This window comes from Nematolebias whitei, chromosome 13 (assembly GCF_014905685.2).
Source record: "Nematolebias whitei isolate Nwh7 chromosome 13, NemWhi1, whole genome shotgun sequence".
Taxonomy (NCBI): Eukaryota; Metazoa; Chordata; class Actinopteri; order Cyprinodontiformes; family Rivulidae; genus Nematolebias; species Nematolebias whitei.
This window is the reverse complement of record NC_056510.1, coordinates 13,006,230-13,030,894: the sequence shown is the minus strand read 5'-3', so window position 1 is coordinate 13,030,894 and position 24,665 is coordinate 13,006,230. Positions and strand designations below refer to the sequence as shown.

Sequence of the window (24,665 nt, the reverse complement as noted above, 5' to 3'; positions counted from 1 at the left end):
TCTCTTGGATCAATTTGGGCCCCACATTTGGTGTGGGGCCCACTCCCCCCGGTCGTGCCCCCCTTTGGCGGGGGACCCCCTTGCCGCCGGTGCATTGGTGGCTCTCGGTGTCTGGGCTGGGTGGTGGGGTGCACGTCGGTCTGCCCTGGTTGCTGCCTGGCGGGGCCTGGGTGCCCTGGCTCTGTCGGGGCTCTGCCGGGGGGTGGTATGGCCTCGGGGCTTGGGGCTCGGTGTCCATGGCCGGATCTACTTGGGGGGGCATGGGTCGCCGGCCGGACCTGTGGGCTCGTCGCTGCAGCTTCCTGGAAGCTCTGCATTGTGGTGGCTGGGGTCACCCGGTTCTTTCCTCTGCTCCTCTCTGGGGGGGTGCGGTTCTCCCTGTTGGGAGACTCCTGGGGCTCCGGGCCTGTGGGCCGCTGTGTGTCTGTGGCTCCGGTCCTCCCTATGTTGCCATTGTGTCCTGGGGGACGGGTCTGTGGGCCCCCGCGTCCACTATTGGGCATTCTTTTGGAGAAATCTGGTGGTGGCAGGCGTGCTTGCGCGGGTGTTTGGATTCAGGTGCTGTGACAGATGCACTCTAGGTTGGGTAGTGGTGGAAGCTAGATGATTCCTTGTGCAATGTCGAATGTTTCATGGTGATATTGTGGGTGGCATTGTGCTGTGCATGTTGTTTTGTCGTGGTGGTCTCTCGTCTTATCTATTTCTCTTTTATTATTTAATTATTCTTCTTTCTTCTCTCTTTAAAAAAAAATAATAATAAAAAAAAAATAAATAAAAATAAAAAAATAAAAAATTGAGCGATGACGATAAGTTCATTGAAACACTTCACAATGTTTCTACACTTAAACTGAGCTCAAAAAAAAAAAAAAAAAAGAAAACTGATTCAAACATCAGATTTAGTTTGATTTATTTAATAATTAAATATTATATGGGCCAAATAGAATGAACTAGCATACATGTGACCTTTCAGATAATGTTCAATGTGAACAAGTACAACATTTTTATATTACTATTGTATTTCAACATCTTTGTAGACATGTATTGCATGGTATGAAGCTTACTAGTATTCAAACATTTCATTCCAAATTAATAAATGTACATGTAGACAAAGAGTAATCCTGCATCTTTAACATCATGCAAGTTATAAAACTAAAATACTGAAGCAACTGTGATTAAGCCAGTTTGGGGAAATTAACAGTGAAATAAATAAAGAAACACATACGTAACTAAGTAAGAAAATACATTAAGCGTTGAAACAGAACTGCTATATACACATACACAACTTTTCAAAAGTACTGCCACATTATACACACATATAGTATTTTATGATCAGTTATACATATGTTTTGCTGGTCCTAAGACTTTTACATTATTTTTATCTGAGTTATGTGCCTCAAAAAGTTGGCTGGCATTGTTAAAGCATTACTCACTTAGTAAAAGCAGTGATATTAAAACAAAGCATTAAGAAAAAAAAACAGCTTTCTTGCTTTAATGTGCTCCTGATTTTGCTTCCAATTATTCAAAATGAGCTATTAAGCATGACCTTAATTATTGCAATTTATAAACTAAGTCAGAAACTCCAGTTTAAAAAAAAAGTGATTTGTTTCTTAGAAATTGATTAGCACAAGATCAAAATACCCTCTAAAATCCAACAACTAGATATTGTTTTTTTTTTTTTTTCTCTCAGAGTATAATATGATCCACATTATATGAATGAGCACATTACTGTCAGTGTTGGTTACAGATGTTTTGACTCTGTCATCATCATTTAAATCTGTATTGTAGTGTAATAATCTCTTCATTTACATGACATTATCCAGGTAATTTTAAAATAGCCACATGTCATAGGCTATTCTGAGTAAGAGAAATTCATGCTACACTCATGGAACCCTAATCTCTAGTCTAGACAGAAAACTTTGGATATTTGGTAAGTATTTGTGGGTTAAGTTGATTTAAATTGTGCTTGGCATGTAGTAATGGGCAAAAGTGGAGTAATGCTGAGCTAAAACGACATTCAATACATGTGACTGGAAAAAGGCACAGGATGAAAAAAGCTAGAATTACCATCACCTACAAAAGCCACAGGGCAGTAAATCTGTCTGCTTGGATAGATATATTATCACTGGCTGCTATCTTTCAGAGACATTAAAGACAACAGCTAGGATGGCATCACATAAACACACTTCCTCTGCCCTTTCTGGCTGCATTAAACATTGGATATTTAGGTTGACAGAATGTATCCCTGCTGGTATAGGGCAAAGAAGGGGTAAACACTGGTCAGGCTCCCACTTTGTCATTGCACAAACACAGAGATATACAAGGCAAGCAAGCACACAGAGATCTCTGTTTCACTGAAAATCACAACTAAAGTTAATGTTTCAGCAGGCTACAATTACTGGTGAATAGTTGGCAAACTATTCTTAAGGGAACAACAACGTCCAACAATTCTTAAGGGAGTTTCCAGAATGTCTTGAATTGTTTGCCAGATTCTCAGTTTTGTTGTATGAGTCACGGAGGCTTGAATTTTGAACACATGCAAAAGTTTGTGCAACAAATCTTCTTTCATAATAGTTGCAGAGTTCTTGCTGGCATTTCAAACATGTCTCAGGAAACATATATGGCTATAGCCATGGATGTCCAAGTCTAAAAACCATGCTGAATATTATATTACTTATTCTAAAAACTTCTCCAAATTTGCCTATCTATTTAAAAGTACTCATGAAGATTAAATCATAAATGCGGAGGGCTGCTGATTGTCATGGTGGGTACAAAGTGGACTCAGGCAGGTACAATATACAGTACGTGGGGATAAGTAACACAACAATGTACAATGTCTAGAATACGGTTTTGAAATCCATGCACATGAGAAAATAGTACACTTTTCAAGAATCGGTTGCTAAAAACAAAGCCACGTTGTTCAGTGACAACTTGATCCCAAAACACCCAAAAGTCCATGACACTGCAATGAAAAAAATGACAATTTTCTTAGAATTGACATGATGTCATCTGTCAATCAATCCATTTGGCTCGTCAGCAACTAACCAAGCATTGATCGCAATTCTTCTTGAAGTGAAACACTCCTTACATGTAGGAGCTGCACACCCTTTTCCTCTGACAACATTGTCGTGTTTTTTGCATCATGGAAGTTTTGCGGTCATATGGATTTCATGAAAAATCACCCAAGAAAATGGATGAATGTTATCAGTGGGGAACATGCAATTCATACACGTTACTCCGAGTGTTTAGATGGTGGAATACAGTTTATTCCATTTCCAAAGCCTAAACCGAGTCTGAAAACGTATAAAATTGGATAAAGGCCAGCAGTACCACATGTTTGTCTGTAGGAAGGTACATGCAAGCAAACCCTCCATTTTTGTCATGATTACATTGCATGCTTAATGGTTAAATTAAAGGTAAATGAGTAAAGCTAGTTGTGCTTTGTTTTGTGTGTTCTATGTAGATATATGTTGCAACCTCTGGTTGCATAAGTTTAGTCTTTGTTTTCTATGATCAGTTAACACTAAACAGATTTTGCACATTATTTGGTGTGTAAAGTAAAATTTACACTCATAATACTTACTGAGTTTCAATGAATATCATTGCCCCATGTCACTATGCGGCATGAAAACGTCTACTGTAGTAACTAAAGTTACTAATATCTGAAAACAAACTTGTGCCTGTCTTATTGGCCTTAATGTTGGCTAATAAGGCAAAACATGTTTCACCAAATGCTTCAGATAATGATGTGAACTTCATTACTTCTGTACTTACAGCTCTGTTTATCAGAGGTTAGCTCACGCTTGGTTACGTTTCCACTTGGGTGGAGAGATCTTGCCATTCGCGTCATGTCAAATTTGAGTGACCGACAAGTCACCAACATTCACAACCATAAGAGATGATGCCCTTAATAACAGCTATCATTCCTTGAAGGAGTGCATTTCACCCAATGCACAGTAAACAGTGTTGAAAACTAAAATCATCCAATGAACAGTAAAGACACAATTATACCCATTTTGGTCAAACCTCAAAAGTTATGTTATTTATGATTTCATGCAGCATTGTGAGTATTGAATATTGTATATTTAAGCACTGAGAATGTGTTGATGATCACTCTAAGTGTATATCATACCAAATTTTAACTCAGTTTGATTTTATTTATTTATTGCCTATTATTGCAAAATTAGTATAGTAGTGTCCATCTGAAAATTGGTTGACTTTAACAGTACAGTTAATAAGTTTTTAGAGAATTTTGGTGAAATATATCCAGCGTTAGGCTTTCTGAGATATTTTACAAACATACAAAAACAGTTGGCTGTAATAGTTAATCCACCTACCAACCTCACCAAATCTTAGCTTGGCAGTTATTTGTTGAGTTGTAGCTATTCTTGTGTTTTCAAGGATCCCTTGACTGTGGTGGCCATTTGAATGGAGTTGACTTCAAAACGTAATTATAGATATATATCTAGTAATTACTTTTTGAGAATTTTATTAAAATCTGTCCACTGGTTCATGAGATATTTGGCTACCAGTGCAGACAAATAAACACATGTGTGTGCACATTTCACCTTCAGAGGTAGCAAATTATTAAACATGCATGCTTTGGGCCTCTATAGACACATGCTGGATTGCCCTTCAAAGCAACAATAAGAAAATGGCAACATCTTTAAAATACAGATTTAATTCAGGAACTTTCATCTTGTAAAATTAAATTGCAAACCAATATGGGGCTGCACAGCCTTTTTTATGGTTAAAAATATCTATAAAACAGCACATTTGAATGAAAATGATGTGTCTGCTAATGATTGTTTGTAATAGCAGGTAATATGTTTGGAAGTTTTCAGCTTCGGACAAATAAGTAAAAAATGAATGCTTTCCCCAGTCCTCCTTGTTTACTTATTATCTTGCTTGTTTGTGGACCCCATATGACCCATGCATTATTATTCATCATGAGGTATGGTAACTAGCATGCTTCCCTGTTGTGATGCAGTAATCAAATGTCTACATGCTGGGCTGAAGATATTCAAAGCTAATCCTTATATCTGCTCAAAGACGCCAGATGATGAGCTTTCCCTCTTGGCAAACGGAGTGCCGAGGGTTTTGTGTGTCTGGAACTGAGCCTGCTTTTCATATACCAAGAATTATGTTACCTATGCACGCATGAGACAATTGGATTGTGCAAATTGCATCCCTGATAGTGTAGTTTGGACATGTGTTTTATGTGGAATGTTGAAAAAAAAGCATTTATTTTTAAATATCTCTTAAATTTTTGAAATGTTTATATATTTTTTCCATCTATCTGGCAGTTTGCATGTCCTTTCCAATGTGACCAACTGATAGACAGACTGGCAAATAAAGACTACACTCAAATGTGAACAAGCATGACTTAAGAAACAGCTTGCATTATGTGCTTTGTACTGGCATGACTTTCTATTAATGTCTCACTGTTAACAAAGCAGAGATATGAACCAATTTCCATTTTTTTGTATGAAAAAATAACATTCATTTTAACACATTTGATGTGGAAATGCAAATGTTAATTCTGTAAAAGTCATGTTCCACTTTCTAAATGGTACAATACTGACTGCACAAGACACCTTGGCACTAATAACAATAATAATATAAACTTCTGAAACTCCAACATAAAAAAGTCATTAGCCTCAGACTGCATAGAGTGAAAACAGGCTGGTTTAATGGATATTAGTTAAAGTACTGTGACTTCCTAACATCAGATTGTAACGTTGATGTAATGTGATAAAATTGCTCACCATTATCACTGAAAGCATCATACTTTTCCTCAAATGACTAAATGGTGTTAAGAAATCATGGACAATAGCTTTTAGACCAGCTTTCTAGGTTATTGGGATGAAAAGAGCCACCTCAGTGGTACTGACAACAGCACTGAGTCTGTGAAAGTAGAATTTACTTTTAGGATAAGATAGTAGTTTATTCAAGGACAAACATAATCGGAGTTGTACTTCCATTTGTTTGTATTTGTAATTTTTATCAAGTATATATTTAAATTTGGCATCTTAACCTAAACAAGTATTTTATATGACCTTAACCATCCATCCATCCATTATATTTTACCCGCTTCTTCCGTTTTGGGTCACGGGGGTCGCCGGTGCCCATGTGCAGCAATCACTGTGCGAGGGGTGGGGTACACCCTGGACGGGTCGCAAGTCCATCACAGGGCCACATAAAGACAAATGAGACGGACAGCCATTCACTTTCTCAATCACACCTAGGGACAATTTAGAGTTACCAATCAGCCTAACATGCTGTTTTTGGTCTGTGGGAGGAAACCGGAGTACCCGGAAAAAACCCATGCATGCACAATGAGAACATACAAACTCCACCCAGAAAGGCCCCCAGACCGGGATTTGAACCAGGGACCTGCTCGCTGAGAGGCAGCAGCTCTACTAGTTGCACCACCGTGCAACCTTAACCAAATAAACCTTAAGACAAAAAAATCAAATAAATAAACAATATGCCACAAACACATTTGTTAAAATAACGTTTTTTAGGTTGAAAGTTGCCTTCACTGATTCTTATGTTAGGTGATTATTTCAGGCTATTGGATGCCTCAAATCCCCCACCCGGGGATTAATAAAGTGCCTACCTACCTATTTAAATCTGACCTTAATCAAATAAACCTTAAGACAAAAACAAACAAACAAAAATAATCTAAGAAATAAATAATATGCCACAAACAGATGTGTTAAAATAACTTTTTTAGGTTGTAAGTTGCCTTCACTCATTCTTGTGTTTTGCTCTGTGCAAAGAAGCAACATATTTGTCCTGTTGCTGTCATTAAGAAGCTTTTATGAGCTGCTCTTTAAAAAATACCTACCTTTAACACATTTCAAGTGTTGAGGTTCTGTCTTAATGTGTTTAAAGTGTTGAAGTGTTTTCATAAGGCGAGGATTTTGTTTTTACATGCATATAGATGTTCTCCAAGTACTTTGGTTCATAACTACAGTAAATGGTGATTCTAGAACTGTGTTTAGTGACTGGTTGGTTGTTTCATAAACCACCTTTCACTCAAGTTATGTTATCTGACTCAAAATCCAAAAAATAAAATTGGTTTATGTTTGGGGGTTTTTTTTTGGCTTTTTTATGAAACTGAATCTGTTTATATTGTACATCCATTCAATCTGCTAAGGACAATTATTTAAACAGGAAATCATCAGATCATATTTCATTTGGGCACCCAGATGGAAGAATTTAAGTGGTAAATGCTGCTTTGTTCTTTTGCCCATATCAACAAAGAATCTGACCAGGAAAAAAAAAAAAAATAAATAAGAATATCCCAAAGCTAACAGTTGGGTTGACCCATATGGCCTAGTTTTGGCTGCTCTTTAGGGATGACCATAACCTTTGTCTGTGAAAAGCCTGCCAAATTAGGTTGTAAACCCTGATACAGAAGGTACAACAATGGCTGGAGAAAGAACCTAAAGATAGTTTAAAGCACACACATGGATTTTAACCATTTTCCAAGTATGTGGTTTTGGTTGATATCCTATGAGTGCCATGAGTGATGGGGCTACTTCCACAACACTGAAAATGGGTCATACATTCTCCAGAGCTTGAACATTCAAGACACCTGTGCAGGCGACATATTACGAGTATGATTCCAGCGGCACGATTTACTGACAGACTTTTAAGAAGTTATCTGAAAAACTCAAGTGTGTCACATTTGATGCAACACAGTGTTGTCCAGATGGTGTATATGATACACACTTTCAAAAAATTGAGAAGTGCATGCACATATAGATAGGAGAAAAATACAGAAGTAATCCTTTAACTCAAACTTGAGCTCAAATGTGACAGTAAATGTTGTTAATCCTCCAAAGCACAATTTACTGAGAGATTTAAAAACTGGTTCAGAGCCAGACTTCTGACATGCCCTGAAATATTGGAAGGAACATCATTGGTGTGGGTGTCAAAATCTTCTGGCAAACAATAAAATTTTAATTCTAACCACTCCTGAGGAAGAAAATCCCCTGTAATGGGATTTGATGACACCAGATTGTTTCCTCATATTAGACAGCGTAATGATATGAGTGACAATATCTTGCCAGACTGTGGAAGAACAAAATAAGATGCATGAAATATTGATTGCCTGTGTCTGCTGTTGTTGATATACCAGGTTGTGAGATCTGGCCGTCAACAGTAAGCTGTGATACCACAAAACTTGGAACATCTCAAACAGCACCAAGTATCTGACACAAATTTTTTAATAAGTTTAACACATTTGATTTTTTTTTTTTTTTTTAGGAAATGGGTTACAAATCATCAGATGCATCGATGTGGAAAACAGAAATGGAAAAATAATCTCAGCTTCATATTTGTTGGTAAATTATGGTAGCATGGCAACGTGACAATGAAAATAAATATAAATACTGCAGTGTGGCAGAGAATACAGGAAAGCAATCACTTTGACCACTAAATGCAAATGTTACATCCATTAAGGAGGCAAAAATATAATAAATATGCTAATGTTTTACAGTTTATGAGGCTGGATACAGCATACCTTCAACTTGCCAAAAAAAACAAAAAAAAACCCACTACGATTTATTGAGCTGTGCTCTCTGACAAGATCATCACTTATCCCATTCTCATTCACTCAGGAGAATAGTCTTTGTTCATTTGAGTTGTCACAATGAAATGTTAATCATGTGAGATAACTGAATGTTGTTCAGAAACACAAGGTGGGAGGAATGATGCATGTTTGACTTTTTGCCTCTTCTCTCTTTATTTCAGAGAGCTTTGACAAGAAAGAAAAATGTACTTTAGTGTTTCTGAATGACCATGTGTTGGGTTTGGCAATGGAGATAAACTCAGGGAAATTAGGGTTCAGTTTTATTGATGATCTCTAAATAACTGAAAACAGTTCCTGAAAATGGAAAACGCATTACAGTAGTCATCCATTCATCCAACCTTTATTTAGAAAGGTTAGTCTCACTGAGTCACAAGGACTCATTTACAAGAGAGACCTCGCTACTATGCACTTCGACTTTCACAAACTTGCTCTTTCACATGTTTTCAACAATTGTCAAATTTCATATTACTCACGTGATTGGGACAGTACAGGATAAAAAGTTAGAAAAAAAAAAACTTCAGAGAGGCGCCAACATTTAGTAGTTTTCTTTTAATAAGACTACACTGTAACGCCAGTCAAAAGAACTGCACCGCCCAGAAGCCAACAGTGCTTACGGCTGCTGCTATCTGACAAAATGGAGGGATAGTTTTGCAAATCTACGTCATATGTTAAGCTCACAGAACTGGCAGAAAAGTCGCATCCTGAAGCTTTCTGAAGCTCAATTATCCACATGCACATCAACCTGGACAGGGCGGTGGGCTTTGTTGTTGCAGGGTAGGTCTGCAGAACCGGAACTGAGCTGCTGTTCTGCAGAGCTGGTGAGTAAAATTTTGCAGTATTGTACAGTACATAATTCAACCTTTATTTAGACAGGTAAATCCCATTGAGCCTCGAGGACTCATTTATAAGAGAGACCTGATTTCAACAAAGAATGATGACAACAATGGACAACATCAACAACAATAGACAGTTATAAAAAGGCATACAGATTTATTATTTATTTATCTCCAGGCCAGCGGTCACTCTTTCAGGGATGAAGATGTTCACATCCTGGACAGAGAGGAACGATGGTTTGAGAGAGGAGTAAAGGAGGCCATCTTTGTGAAAAGAAACCGTCCATCATTAAACAGGGGTGGAGGCCTCCGGGTTCAACTGTCCCCCTCTTACAATGCCGTGATTGCTAGTATCACTCAGCCCTCTGTGAATAGTAAACAGCCATCAGTGTGCTAATGATCCATTGTTAGGCTGATGGTCCTTCTTGAGCATGTGATCAGCTGGTTTTGGTTGTCAGCAGCAAAACTGGCTGATCCACTCTGTGAAGGTGCTATTTAAGAGACTGAGCTGAAAACAGCACCTCAGACTGAAGAAGTCTCTTGGATGAGAGACGAAACGTTTCTACATTTTTTGTTGTTTTGCTTTGTTTTGGGTTTTTTTTGAATGTCCAGAGGACCAGATTTAACTTTTTTCGATTTTTCTACCTGGATTATTGAGCATGCATCAGGATATTATTTATTTATTTTTTCAGATTGTCCATTTTGGGGAACAACCTCCTTTCCTGAGTTAGAGCATCGAAGATGGGTCGTGGCTGGGTCTTCGGGTCCGGATCAGTCTAAGCCTTCTCCCCGCGGATCCTGTGGGCCAGCTGGATGTCTTTGGGCATGATGGTGACCCTCTTGGCGTGGATGGCACACAGATTGGTGTCCTCTAACAGACCCACCAGGTAATCCTCGCTGGCCTCCTGCAGAGCCATGGCGGACAAGCTCTGGAAGCGCAGATCGGTCTTGAAGTCCTGAGCGATCTCGCAGACCAGACACTGGAAGGACTGCTTCCTGATCAGCAGCTCGGTGGACTTCTGGTAGCGGCGGATCTCCCTCTGAGCCACGGTACCGGGCCTGTAGCGGTGAGGCTTCTTCATTCCGCCGGTGGCCGGGGTGCTCTTCTGGGCATCCTTGGTGGCGAGCTGCTTCCTGGGAGCTTTACCTTCGGTGGATTAACGGGCGGTCTGTTTGGTTCTGGCCATGACTGGACTTTAAAAGTTCTTCTCACTGAGTGTTGAAGACTGAATTAACTTTTTTTTTTTTTTTTTTTCATCATATGCATATGTTGTTTAAATTATGTGAGTTTACGAGTTTAGAACATTATAAGAGTTTGGGGAGGGTTTATAAAGCTTTAAAATATATTTAAATACTAAAATAAAAATAGTGTTTCTACTTTGTGGTTTTAACTATAGCAGGAGTGTTTGGAATATAACCCCCACAGTAAATGAGGGACTACTGTACATTTAACAAGGCATTATGTGGCAACGAAAACATTGAAGCATAAACAACTTTGACTGCACTCAAGCAGGAGTTAGTTCTTTTTTTTTTTTTTTTTTTTTTTTTTAAGATCTCGTGCCTTTGAAAACATTTTAAAGCCAAGTGTTTGGAGGCAGCCACATTTCTGAAAAGTAAAATCCAGGGGTCTTCAGTTTAATGTGTTTGTTTGCAGACACATTTCTGTTGGACTGAGACTGGGATGGGTACACAAAGATCTTGTTAGATACAAAATCAAAACTAACTTTTCAACATTTTTTTTTTTTTTAAGTTTGTTCTCATAAAACCAAATCAGTTACAATATACTGCAGAATGATCAACCACTAAATACATAACAAACGGTACAAATCTAAATAATTAACATTTAGTTCTAAATGAGTCAGATGTTATGTAAATGGTGAAACAAAAGAGGGTATATTAAGTTGAAAGTAATATGGTTTTCAAGGCAAAGACCATAAAACCTTTAATAGCATTTAAACAGATTGTGACCCAATCTGTGCAGCCAATTATTGGCCTAAACACAGCACAATTAAGAAGAGATGACTTGATGACTTAACTGGTTAAAAGGTCTATGTCTCTCATGACCACCACTTTTAAATGCTGAAGAGTTTCCATTGCATTATGTGCTCAGCATATTTTTAATATGGTAAAATTTCCAGTTTTTTAATCCATTTTTTGCTGCACAAAATCACATTTTATCAGTGTAAATGCAAGTATTATGTTCAAAGAAGCACAGTCATAAAACAGAAAGAGAAAAAAAAAAAAAAAAACTCACAGTTTACCTATAATAGAATCCCTAAAAAAGAAATCCATGTAACAGTATATATTTGGTAGTCGATACAGAACATTGATCCTCTTCTCCTAACACGAAATCTTCGCACATACAGAGAAGAGAGAAATCAAAGACAACTACACTTCTCTAGTGGAGTGAAAACCTCAGAACCAGAGTCCATAGAGAGGTTTAATGGAATCTCAAGCAGCAATGACTGTGGAGGCTATGGTTGTTTTGTGAACCAGAGAGTCAACACATGCAATGGATTTAACAGAACCCCATATTAGATTAGAAGTCTGGATTTGTCTACAGTCTGGGAATCAAGTGTATCTTACAGAGCAGCTTATGTTGTCTGAACCACCTTTAGCGACCTCACAGAAATGTAAATGAAACATGAATTATATATATTGTTTCAGCTTTTCATACTGAAATTGAGCACATTCTGTTTGCGTTTTTCCTCCACACCACACTATACCATCAAGAAATTGGCTTATTGTGCAGTAAATCTCAAACAGCCATGAGTTATTACCATATTGTGTTGTTAATGATCAATGCAATGGTGTGGTTTGAGCTTAGTGTGAGATAAAGGCACTGGGGTGCTTAATAATGTGTTGTCTAAATGTCAGAAGCCATGAAAAATGTTGTGAACTGCAAAATGTTTTTTAACCTTAGTTACTTGCATCCAGTAATGGGTCATTTGATTCTTTATTATGTTGCACACAGTCTTCCTACCAAGTTTGATAAGATCTAATGGTGTATAAGGTTGTAAAATATTAAGATTTGACTGTTGTCAGTTAGAAGGGAAAACTATACATCTTGCCAATTTCAGTCAGCGATTAGGGCTTTACTAAATTTGCCAATGTCAATGTATTTATATAAATGGTAAATGGACTGTACTTATATATTGGTAGCACCTTTCTGTTTTGTCAAGATACTCAAAGCACTTTACACTACAACATGTGCCCTCATTTACTCATTCATACAACATTCTACTGTATCTATAAAAAGACTAATCAGTGCTTTATCATGTTCATACACCGATGGGACACACATTGGAGGCAATGCGGGGTTCAGTGGCTTGCCCAGGGACACTTCAGCATGTGACTACTGGTGGAGTTGAACCCCCAAATATCCTATTGGAGGACAACTGCTCTAACCATTCAGCCACAGCTGTCCTATTATATATCACACAAAAACACCAAAAGTTGACCAAAGTATTTTACAATGTAGTCATAAAAATAAAAACAGTAAGAACTTGAAAATGCATATTGTGTCACTAAGGAAACACAAAACATTTAATAAAATACAACAATAAAAATCACAACTAATTGATTTTAAAACACTGCCTGGACCAATGGGCAAGGAGAAAATATAATTCTTGAGCAAAGATTTAAAAATTGCATCAGTCTCAGCGGTCTTTAAATGATTTAAATGGTAAACTATTCCACAGTTTTGGAGCAGCAAGCACAAAAGCCAGATCACCTCTGAATTTTAGTTTAGAACTGGGGACATCTAAGAGAAACTAGTTGGTAGACCGGAGTGTTCTTACTGGAGTATAGATGTTAAGAAGATCCCATAAATATGGCAGGGCCACACCTTTTAAAACTATAAATTAAAGCAATACACTCTTAAAATCCATCCGGAAGTGGTCAGGAAGCCAGTGGAGACAAGCCAAGATGGGATTATGTGTTCATGTTTTCTAGTTGCTGTTAAAATATGAGATGCGGCATTTTGGATGGTTCATAAGTGATGTAAGGATGATTTATCTATGCCAACATACAAAACATCACAATGATCCAAATCAGAGGTAATAAGAGCGTGAATAACCTTTTCAAGGTCTCTGAAAAGGAGATATGACCTCTTTGGTAGTGAGTCTTGGTTGGAAGAAACAGGGTTTCACAACTGAATTTATCTGGTTGTCTAACTTAAAAGCACTATTGAAAGTAACCCCCAGACACTGTAGATGCTGTATGAAGCCAAGGGGCCAAGAGTGTCAGGAGCAGTACAAAGATGATGAAGCTTCAGTTTTATTTTCATTTAAATTAAGATAATTTTGTTTCAACCAGACTTTAATATAATTTAGACAAGAGTGATTCCAGAGTGACCCTGTCAAACTTAATATCCTCAGCAAAGCAATGGAAAGGAATGTTATATTTATTTTCTAAAAATGGGCCCCAAAGGCAACATGTAAAAAACAAAAAGTTGTGGACCTAAAATAGACCCTTGAGGGACTCCACAAGTCAGAGGAGCTGCATATGAAGAACATTCCCTTAAATGAACAGAAAAACTACTGTTAGTCTGACATAATAAACCAGAATGAAACTGTCTTCGATACCGACCACCTGCTTAAGCCATGACAACAAGTTGTTCTGGTCCACAGCATCAAAGGCAGCAGAAAAGGTCTAAAACCACTAAAACAGAGCTTCCTGAATCAATGATTACAAGAAGATAATTAAAAACTCTTAAAATGGCTGTATCTGTGATGTGGCCTGATTTAAAACCTGACTGGAATTGCTCACCAATGTTGTTGTACAAATATACATTGTTTATTGAAATATTCACAAACATTATAAAATGAAAAAAAAAAACATTAAAAAAATTAAAACCATTAAAAAATGAAAAAAAAAAAAAAAACACTGAAATGCTCTTACTCTGAAGAGTTTGCACAGCGAAAGCAACACAAATAAAAATTTTATTTTATTTTTTTCTGACCATAATTTTAGAATAGCATGTTTTGACATGTGCTGTAGCAGCATGTTTTATAACGGTTTTTATCAAAAGGAAATCCTGAACAACACGTTCTTACAAGCAAAAAGCTGTCCAGGCAACAGGAATAAAATAACAAAAAATAAAAATAAATGCCAGGTTCTGATCATATATTATATGTTGTTTTTTTATTGATAAACGCTAGCATTGGTTGTCTGGACATGCATACTCTCTCTCTATCTAACAGACACACACACACACACACTCATACAAATATTAAGAAGAAGAAAGTAATAAGTGTTGGCATCATTGTATGTACCAATACAAGGACAAAATTAGTTCTCTGCATTTAACCCATCACAAGTGAGACACGCCCAGGTGGAGCAGTGAGCAGCTATGTAAGCACCTGGGGAACAGTAAGGGATTGGGTGTCTTGCTCAAGGACACCTATGACATGTGGACATGGCAGGGAGTTGAACCTGTGACTTTCTGGTCCCAAGTCGAATGCCCTACCTCTACACCACAGTGGCCCCTAATAATAAATAAATTATTAAAAATATTAAATACAAATGTTAACTTTGTGGAAAATAAAATTACAGTGTCACTTAGGGAACTGTATTGTTAATAGCATCAATATTTTGAAATGTCTATGCACTTTTATAAAACTTTTTTTTTTTTTTTTTCAATAATGTACTGCTGACAACAGAAATATTCAAATATCTGTTTGGGATTTGAAAGTTGTCTTTGGCTTTCGATACAAGTAGTGACTTTAATTACGCCTCACATAATGTACATGTTGTTTTTTTATCATATTTGTTTTGTTTTATGACTTTATTCCATTTAATATATGACTTTCTTTTATGTTCCTTTCTTGTCTGTACTACCTGCAAAACTTTTTTTTTTTTTTTTTTTTTGGTCAAATTCAGTTGATTTTCAATATGATTTATATATTAAAAAAAAGTGATATTGACATTGCCATTAAAGTGATCACTCTTGTCCAATGTGAAAAGGGACATATTAGTTTGTTTTATCGCACAGTAAAATCATATGCTATGTATATTAGAAAGTGGAAGCTGAATGCTGATATTGAACTGAAGCAGTAATGTGACATATTTAACAATAGTTTATCAATTATACCCTGACACTAACAATTAGAAGCAAAGGCAAGCATTAAATGCAGCTTGAATCAGAACCCAGTCGCTCACTTTAATATGGAACAGATTAAAATACAAACACACATACTTATTTCAAAGTTGTCACACATAAACTTGCTTAACATTTCTACATGATATTCCTTAGAAATAAACTTGTTTGTCTACACTTTCAGGGACTGCCCTGAAGATAGCAGATGAAGCCTTTGGCAGAGGTGTATTTATTTAGGACTGACATTTGTCTTCCCAAATGCAAGCAGCAGAGACTTCAGTTCTCCCACAGCGCAGCCATGAGCATACGATTAAAAATGAATTTTCCGAAGGTGAGCAAAAAGAGTTTGATGGTTTTCCATATGGGTACCTTCATATCAAGGCCTCTTGGGATGCTCAGCATGTATATTCATAAGAGGTGGGCAAAAAGGGAGGGAAAGAAGTTTTAAGAGAACCAGCTGGTTGCCTTCAGCTTCTCGTTGGTGACCTCAATTTCTCCTGCTCCAGTGTATTTTATATGTCCATATGAAACTAAGTAACCTGAAGTCTACTTGTCCCTGAGCAAAGTTAGGAAGGGAATTGGTGTAATATGCTGTAGAATGAAACATGCTATAATGCAATGAAAAACTGTTTTTTTTTTTTCTTAGGTTTTTTTCTTTTTCTTTTACAACTAAGAATGCAATTTGCTGTAAGTTTTTAAAAGCATCGACATATTGACTGCATTGAAAAGTTTGTTTTCAAACTGCACATTTTTATACAATGCAACAAACAACGCCAGTGAGAGGAATTAAAAACGTATTGATTCTATGTAACCAGATGAAGGACATCTGACAAAAAGTAAGATAACAGGATTTTTTTTTTGTTTTCTTATAGAAACAAAGACTGTACAGAAACCAAACCCTGGAAGTTGCAAGAACAAAGTGTAGATCAAGGCCAAATGTGAAAATATTAATCAATTTTCAAATTCTCTCAATCTAAAAGTAATCAGTAATGTGTGTCATGCCTGAAACAATTGAACAGTCATTATCACATTGTGTAGTCAAAAAAAAAAGAAAGATCTGCTTCATTTGTTTAGAACCTAGACACCAAAGGTCATAAAGATGACAGGTGATCACATTACATTTTTTATGGATGCACTATAGATTTACAACACAAGGACTTACCAATGTACGTGAAAGCAAAATCTTTATGTCAATGCTTTTTTTTTTTTCAGTTAATGCTGACTCAAGCATCTCTCAGATGATATTTTGTATTTTGATTGAATATGCCATAGACCGGACCTCTTGACCTTCTCTACCATTTAACTAGATAGACAGTTCATGTGAACTCAGTGGCCCCAGAGCAATCCTAAACACTTGAAACAAAATCAAAGCAGTAGAATAGTCTGATTTCACAGACCAATAATTTATTCAGTCCTTGGAAAATGGGATATATTCATATTTAACTTTTTTTTTTTGGCCCTGAGTTAAAAGGACAATTTTCATAATTGATAAGAAGCTACAACTTCCTTTCACCTTATCCTCACACAGAGACCAACCCCAGCATGAGTTTCACTGTCTTACAGGTCAGGAAAGGTTTTAGTTTCTGCTTGACGGCTGCTATTGTTGTGCCAAGACTGCAGTCAAGGCAAGGCAAACACTACTTATCACAAAAGCCAGGTGTCCATAACAGCTTGGTGTATTTGCAAAAAAAAAAAAAAAAAGTATGAAACCACAAAACCTTGTGTACAACACAACACCTGGTACTGCTGCCCTGCTGTGTTCCTCGCCTGCTCCGACAGCAAGGACGATGAGAAATCTCCCTGACACCTAAGTTCAACTTCCACCCATCAATTATCTTTACCCACTTATTCCATTTTGGGTCACGGGGGTCGCTGGTGCCCATGTCCAGCAATCACTGTGCGAGGGGCAGGGTACACCCTGGACAGGTCGCAAGTCCATCACAGGGCCACATAGAGACAAACAACCTAAAGACAAACAACCATTCACTTTCTCATTCACACCTAGGGACAATTTAGAGTTACCAATCAGCCTAACATGCATATTTTTGGTCTGTGGGAGGAAACCGAAGCACCCGGAGAAAACCCACACATGCACGGAGAGAACATGCAAACTCCACCCAGAAAGGCCCCTGGACTGGGGTTTGAACCAAGGACCTGCTCGCTGAGAGGCAGCAGCTCTACCAGTTGTGCCACCGTGCTGCCCTAAGTTCAACTTGAAAAGCTTAAAAGAACCAACCTAAACAGCATGAAGTATATTTTCTACATCAGCCATCTTGCAATAGAAATGATATATAATAAAGAATGGGACAAAGTTGTTCTGAACTGTGTGGCATTGGTTTGTGGGGGAGGAAAAAAATCTATATTCTAGCTTAAATTCACTTTGCTGAATTTGGAATAACTCAAAGTACATTAACAAGTAATGAAAGTTGCTTCATTTGTTAAACCTGCATATTTTACAAAGTCAATAATAATTTAAAGAATGAAATGATAAAGTGCAATATTAATCATCTTTACAAAATAGTTTTATAAGATTATTTGCTATAATATTGAGAGTATTTAACAATCAGTGCATTCTAAACCCACAACAACAAGAATGAGTATGTATGTGAAAGCATTATTTCTTACCTCGACAGTGAACTCCTTCATCGTACCCATCCTCACAGTCTTTAGCCCCGTTGCAGAGTTTGTTGAAATGAATACATTTTTTTGTCCCAATACATTGTATGTGATTAAGGGGACATCTGATCACCACCTCCTGCGAGCCTATAAAAGAAAAACATGAGCACATTAAAAATGTATATACATGTATATTTTTTTTTCAAGAAAATAAAACTAAAATTAGCATATATTTTCTTCAAGTACATTCATTAAAATTTACATTAGGATATGTCAACCAAAATGTCAGGTGTGTTTTTTGACAGCATTCTTTTTTTTGTATGTGAGTGTTTTATTCATAGTGATGATACTTCAAGACCTCTTTTATATGATGATGAATTTATGCTCATGTAAATATATGTATATTTCACAGCATTGTTCTTTACACACAGCAGATGTTTGCCACACCGCTTTGCAGCCACGTTGGTGAAATCCTACAATAAACTACCTGACTCCAACTGCCAGCTGGGCAAACAGCGAGGAGCAGCTGCTTAAGGATTCTTGAGACACTTAGATAAGTGACCCTCATTCAAGTGGCAGCCCCAAGAGCACATAAAACACCACTGACCAGTACATGAGCACAGTAAATGTGTCACATTCCCACCTTAATTACGCTGATATCACTTACCACTGTTTCATCACAAGCGCTTAATAGGAAGATTTATTACCCATGTGATGGGATTTGAGACAATCCCCAAAGTTCTTCCACCCATAAGGACTTGCATATTAGTACACTTGGATTATACTGGCAATTACTTATTTGCAACGTCCACTTTTATCTTGGGAGGCAAGGGGTGCCATAATTAATGTAGCTTTTACAAAGAAAGGGGTCAGCTTGAAAAGAGATTTTCTAAAGAATATGTGGGAAAGAAGACATATGTCTGAAATGACTCTATGACAGATATCAGCCTCCATTTTAAGCTGTATATTGCTGCCAATGATAGCTTTTACCTTCCAATACTTGAACATTTATACCACCTTTAGCTATTTGAAAGTTTAATGGTTTATGTTTCTTACATGTGCAAGCTGATACTAACAACTTATAGATTCCAAAACATATTTAAAACAGCAAGCAAATTACTTTTTAGTGTTTGGGGAAAACCATACCTTAGACTTTAAATCTAAAAGTGTTATACATGGATTGGAATTTACAGAGCAGGATAAGAGTACATGTGCTATTTTATCTGCAATTAAAAAGTGTATCATTGACACCTTCCTGAACACTCATTGCACAAACACAAAAATCCTCAGGACACTGTGCCCCTCAGACGTTTTTGTTGGAGGAAAAAATTGTCTCAACTTACTCAAAAAGAATCACACTTGACGACAGAAGATTTTTAACTAGCATTTTACTTGCAAGGACTCATTCCAGACAGATTACATGCATAGATACATAACGCATGGAACATGTCACAGACTGAGTTCACTGCAGACTTGTATACAGCAGCAGAGTCCAGTGGGCATTCCCTCATAGCCAGCTGCAGTCAGACGCATAAACAAGATCCATGGCCGTCGGCGAGTTGGCCTCCAGATGGAGATAAGAGAATGTTTTGGGCATGTTCTCTTGGCATCAACGCTACTGAGGCACTGCGAGTCGGCGAGCTGGCCTTCAGGCCGAAACAAGAGAATGTTTTGGGCATGTATTACAGAAGCAAGAGGGAAAGATGTTCTCAGCCATCTCAGCCATAATATAAAAAAAAAATATATTCATACCAAAAATGCTCCATCATATTTGACATATAGATTTGTAAAGTCCAAAGTGTTGATGTTATTATTCAATTCAATTTCAATTCAGTTTCACTTCAGTTTATTTATATAGCACCAAGTCACAACAGAAGTAACCACAGGGCACTGAACAGAAACTTCCACATACATAAAACGTACAGGTAAGTTAACATTATTTAACTGAGGAGCAGACTGCTTGAGTTTAACTTCATGGCAGACTCTCATCTTGAGCAAGCATTCTTATCATTATTTTTATTGTTTTTTTTTTTGTTTTTTTTTTCATATTATTTTTATAGTAGTAGCAGAAATAGTAGTAATAGTAATAGTAGTAACAAAGTACATGCTCAATAATCCAGGTATACAATCCAACATTTTTCAGTCAGGTCATCTGGATAGTTTCTTTTTAATAATAATAATAATAAAAAAAAAGAAACTGTCCTAATGACCTGACTGAAAAATGTTGGATTGAATGCCTGAATTATTGAGCATGGACTTAGTTGTTTTCAACCAGTTTGACACGACTGTCAGCAAGGAAGAGGGCTGGCAATGGAGGAGGGGGTGTGACAAAGAGACCATCTTAGCACCAACATAACTGGTTTGTTCCACTTTGGAGTAAACTGTTGGGGGAAGAATCAGTTTTGTTGTGTATTTCCTTGACTGATGAAGCCTTCCGGATCGAAGGCGAAACGTTTCAGCACAAAAAAAAAAGAAACTGTCCAGATGACCTGACTGAAAAATGTTGGAGTAATAGCAGTAGTAATAGTATTAGTAGTAGAAGCAGAAGCAGCAGCAGCAGTAGTAGTAGCAGTAATAGAAGCAGCAGTAGTAGTAGTAGTTGTTGTTCTAGAAGTAGCAATAATAGTTGTAGCAGCAGCATCAGTAGTAGTAGTAGTAGTTATAGCAGTAGTAGTAATAATAGTAGTAGTAGTAGTAGTAGTAGTAGTAGTAGTAGTAATAATAGAAGACGAAGCAGTAATAGTAGAAGTAGTAGTAGAAGAAGCAGTAATAGTAGTAGTAGCAGTAGTAGCAGTTGTAGCAGTATTAGTAGTAGTAGTAGTAGTAGTAGTAGTAGTAGTAGTAGTAGAATCAGTAGTAGTATTTAGTAGTATAGTTCTTTTTTTATTATTAAAACATCAGTCAAGGTATAAAATAAGCATACAAAAGATAAAAGCTTCAACACATTCAACAGATTTTGAACTTCCAAAAAGTAAGACAAAGCAAAAAAAATAAATAAATAAATAAAAGCAAAAACCAAAAAAATATATATATAAAAAAAGAAAAAGAAAAGCACTGTCTACAGATCGCCCAACTCTCTTGCCACAGTGTCCATTTGGCAATTTTGTTTTTTAACACACAGCTCTAAGGATTTGTGACAAAGTAACAATGTTTTTTTTTTTTTTTTTTTTTGGTTTCTCACCACGAGTTCTAATCTAACGTGATAAGGGGAAGGTTGATGCATGAATATTCAGTGGAACTGATCTGTTATGCAGGGGTATACAGATGGTCTCCTAACAGCTGAGGTGAACAGAATTCTTCAGCAATGCTCCATACTACAGTACTGCATAGTATAGTTGCTCAAAGTCAAAGAGATAAGATAGTTTCTTTGTCCTTTTGTTTCCTATTTCAAGGTGCTAATGGCATTTAAACCATATTGTCTGTGTGCTGTTTCTCTACCAAGTTCACGAGGGTGGCTTTGTTCAAAATGTCTCCAGGTAAGTCACTAACCCCCCTACCGTCCTCAGAATGCCTAATGGTGTATGAGTGAAAAATAAAAATAAAAAATGTGGCATTTAGAGATCCATAAAATATGTAAATTAATACTATAAAGCACTTTGCAAAACCTCGATAGATTAAAAAGATGCTATATATTAGTGCAAGACTTCTTTTTTTTTTCCACTATAAGAGACATTTAGTTATTAAAAAAAAGTAAATGACCAAAAAAGTATTAGAAAAGTCAACATATCTTCTTTGAGACAATATAGCCAAGAAAAGCAAAAATATGTGCTCTGTTGTGTTCCTGGTTGAAATAAATGTCATTTCATATTGACATTCTGAAACGCAAGCAGTTAAGCCAATAAATATAGATTTGTTTGGGTGTCTGCATGCTTGTGTATCATTTCATTGCTGAAACGGATAATATACATTTTGGTTCACTGGCATGGGCGTTGAACGATGACATGTTTATGAGGTGACAGGATTTGTGACATTATGCGTCATATCACCAATAAAACCACAATCAAATAATTGTGTGGGGTGGAGGGTTGTGACTGGATCAAATACAAGCATAACATATTTTGACTAAATAATTAGTCACATATTTAGTAATAACACATCTTAAGTTTTATTGCTCTACATGGACTAGACCTGTTGCCTGTTTGCTGGGATAGTTTAAGATGGATGGATGCATGGATGGATGGATGGATGGATGGATGGATTTTCAACTAGACAAAAAAAAAATAGTTTATTGGCCTATCAATTTTTGACATGGGTGAAGTATGATAATATAGAATTTATGAAAATAAAGCATTTTATGTAAATAATTCACATTGCCTTAGGAACAATTTATTTTGTCTCATTTGTCTATCTCCATGTATCATTTTTATGATTTACACTTTTCAAAGCACACATGTTATTAATACATTTGCAAAGTATGTATTAGACAGTGAATCTGCACAGTAATCATCACAAAACAAACAAACAAACAAACAAAAAAACTGTCCTTAGATGATAAAAGTCCCATGATAACCCTTTGTTGGATTAGAGCTGAATTACATCATATTTTCTGCACATTTCATCAAAGTTCAGAGAAGACCAAGGATCTTGGCGTCATGCATGTGAAAAGATAGTCTCTTCTAGAGAACACAGGTTACTGTCCAGTAGTGTCACTTGTGTTTTTAGGCCTAGATTTAGAAGTCTCAGACAAAATGTAGTTTGTAGACCTCAGCTGTCTGGATGAAAAATCTGATTTTACAACTTCAGACAGTTGACACCAAACTCCCTCAAGCCTTCTTCAGAGAATTTTGTTGGTTGTTCAGAATTTCAGTGCAAAACCCTAGCAGAACTGCTTGTGCGGTACATATGAAATAGTCCAGAAAATATAGTAAAGATATGACACTAAAGAACACTTTGTATGTACAATACTCTAGAAATTAATTCATTAATTCATTCAACCTTTATGTATACAGGTTAATCTCACTGAAATATCATTGAGGTTGAGGAATGAGAAGGAAATAAGAAACAACTGATCATTCCCATCCTCAAATGAATAACATATAATTGTGTAGTAGGAAAATGCAACTTTATTTGTTCATTTATTTATTTATTCAATGTACATAATTTGAGCAAATGGTTTTGCCAGAAAACCTAAGAAAGACAACAAATTCTCAAACAAAGTCTCATAATGGACTTAAAGTGTCCCTCCCAAAAAGTGTTAAATGTATTGTGCTTTCAGTTTATTCAGTTGAATCATCAGCAATGGGAAGGAACATAAAACATACACTTTGTGCTTGATTCAGACAGAAGATATGTAAATTATGTGTTTCACTGAAGTTTGTGATGTGACTTTGCCTCCATGAGATACAACCTTAACTTTAAGTGTGAAACAAGGTGTAAATATGTGCATGCTATTAACACACCTAATAACTATTCTTTGAATATTAATATTATAAATTAAGTATTTCATTCGTCATACATGCCAGATTTTTTTCTCTCTCTCTTTCTAACAGTACTTTTGCCTCAGAGACTTTTAGCAGTTCCCTGGCAACAAAATGAACTGCTAAAATGCAAGCAGAAAAAAAAAAGTGTAACGGGGTAAACAAGAACATAGTTCACAATCATAACATGCACATTTCATTACATGTAAACTACAGCTTTTTCCTCATGCAAGTTTTCCATTCAAAAAGCACAGTAGTCCCAACAGCAAGGGCTCTTTAAAAGAATGATTATCTTGTGTTGACCTTTACATACTTGACATTTGCAATGCTTTACTCAGCCAAAGGTTGTTTTTTTTTCTTCCTCTTTTTTTATAGTTTGCTTTTTTGTCTATATTTGTCCCCTAAGACATATAGCTTTTATATAAGTGATTCGTCAAAGAGGCAGCGATGCAATAAAACAAGGTGCTTGCATTTCAGTAAATTTATCTAAGGAATAAAAATGTGTATGCTGTATTAAAAAAAAAAAAAAAAAAAAAAAAAAGAACCAGAGTTCATTCATCCATCCATCCATCCATCCATCCATCCATTCATTCAATTTCTTCCGCTTATCTGGGGTTGGGTCGCGGGGGTAGCAGCCTAAGTAGGGAGGCCCAGACTTCCCTCTCCCCAGCCACTTGGTCCAGCTCCTCCGGGGGAATCCCGAGGCGTTCCCAGGCCAGCCGAGAAACATAGTCCCTCCAGCGTGTCCTGGGTCTTCCTCTGGGTCTCCTCCCGGTGGGACGTGTCCGGAACACCTCACCAGGGAGGCATCCAGGAGGCATCCTAAACAGATGCCCGAGCCATCTCAACTGGCTCCTCTCGACGTGGAGAAGCAGCGGCTCTACTCTGAGTCCCTCCCGGATGACCGAGCTTCTCACCCTATCTCAAAGGGAGAGCCCAGACACCCTGAGGAGAAAACTAATTTCGGAAGCTTGTATCCGAGATCTCGTTCGTTCGGCCACAACCCAAAACACATGACCATAGATGAGGGTAGGAATGTAGACTGATCGATAAATTGAGAGCTTCGCCTTTTGACTCAGCTCTCTTTTCACCACGAC

General features: G+C 37.0%; 1 protein-coding gene and 1 pseudogene across 1 annotated transcript in view; both read right to left on the bottom strand.

The window, feature by feature from the left end:
* The window catches only part of lrp1bb (low density lipoprotein receptor-related protein 1Bb), a 235,325-nt gene that overhangs the window by 161,300 nt on the left and 49,360 nt on the right, over window positions 1-24,665 (bottom strand). Inside the window, exon 2 of the mRNA XM_037686113.1 lies at window positions 18,161-18,298. Coding sequence (XP_037542041.1) covers window positions 18,161-18,298 — 138 coding nt within the window. The remainder of the gene's footprint in view (window positions 1-18,160; window positions 18,299-24,665) is intronic.
* On the bottom strand, window positions 10,212-10,696 carry LOC119419538 (annotated as a pseudogene).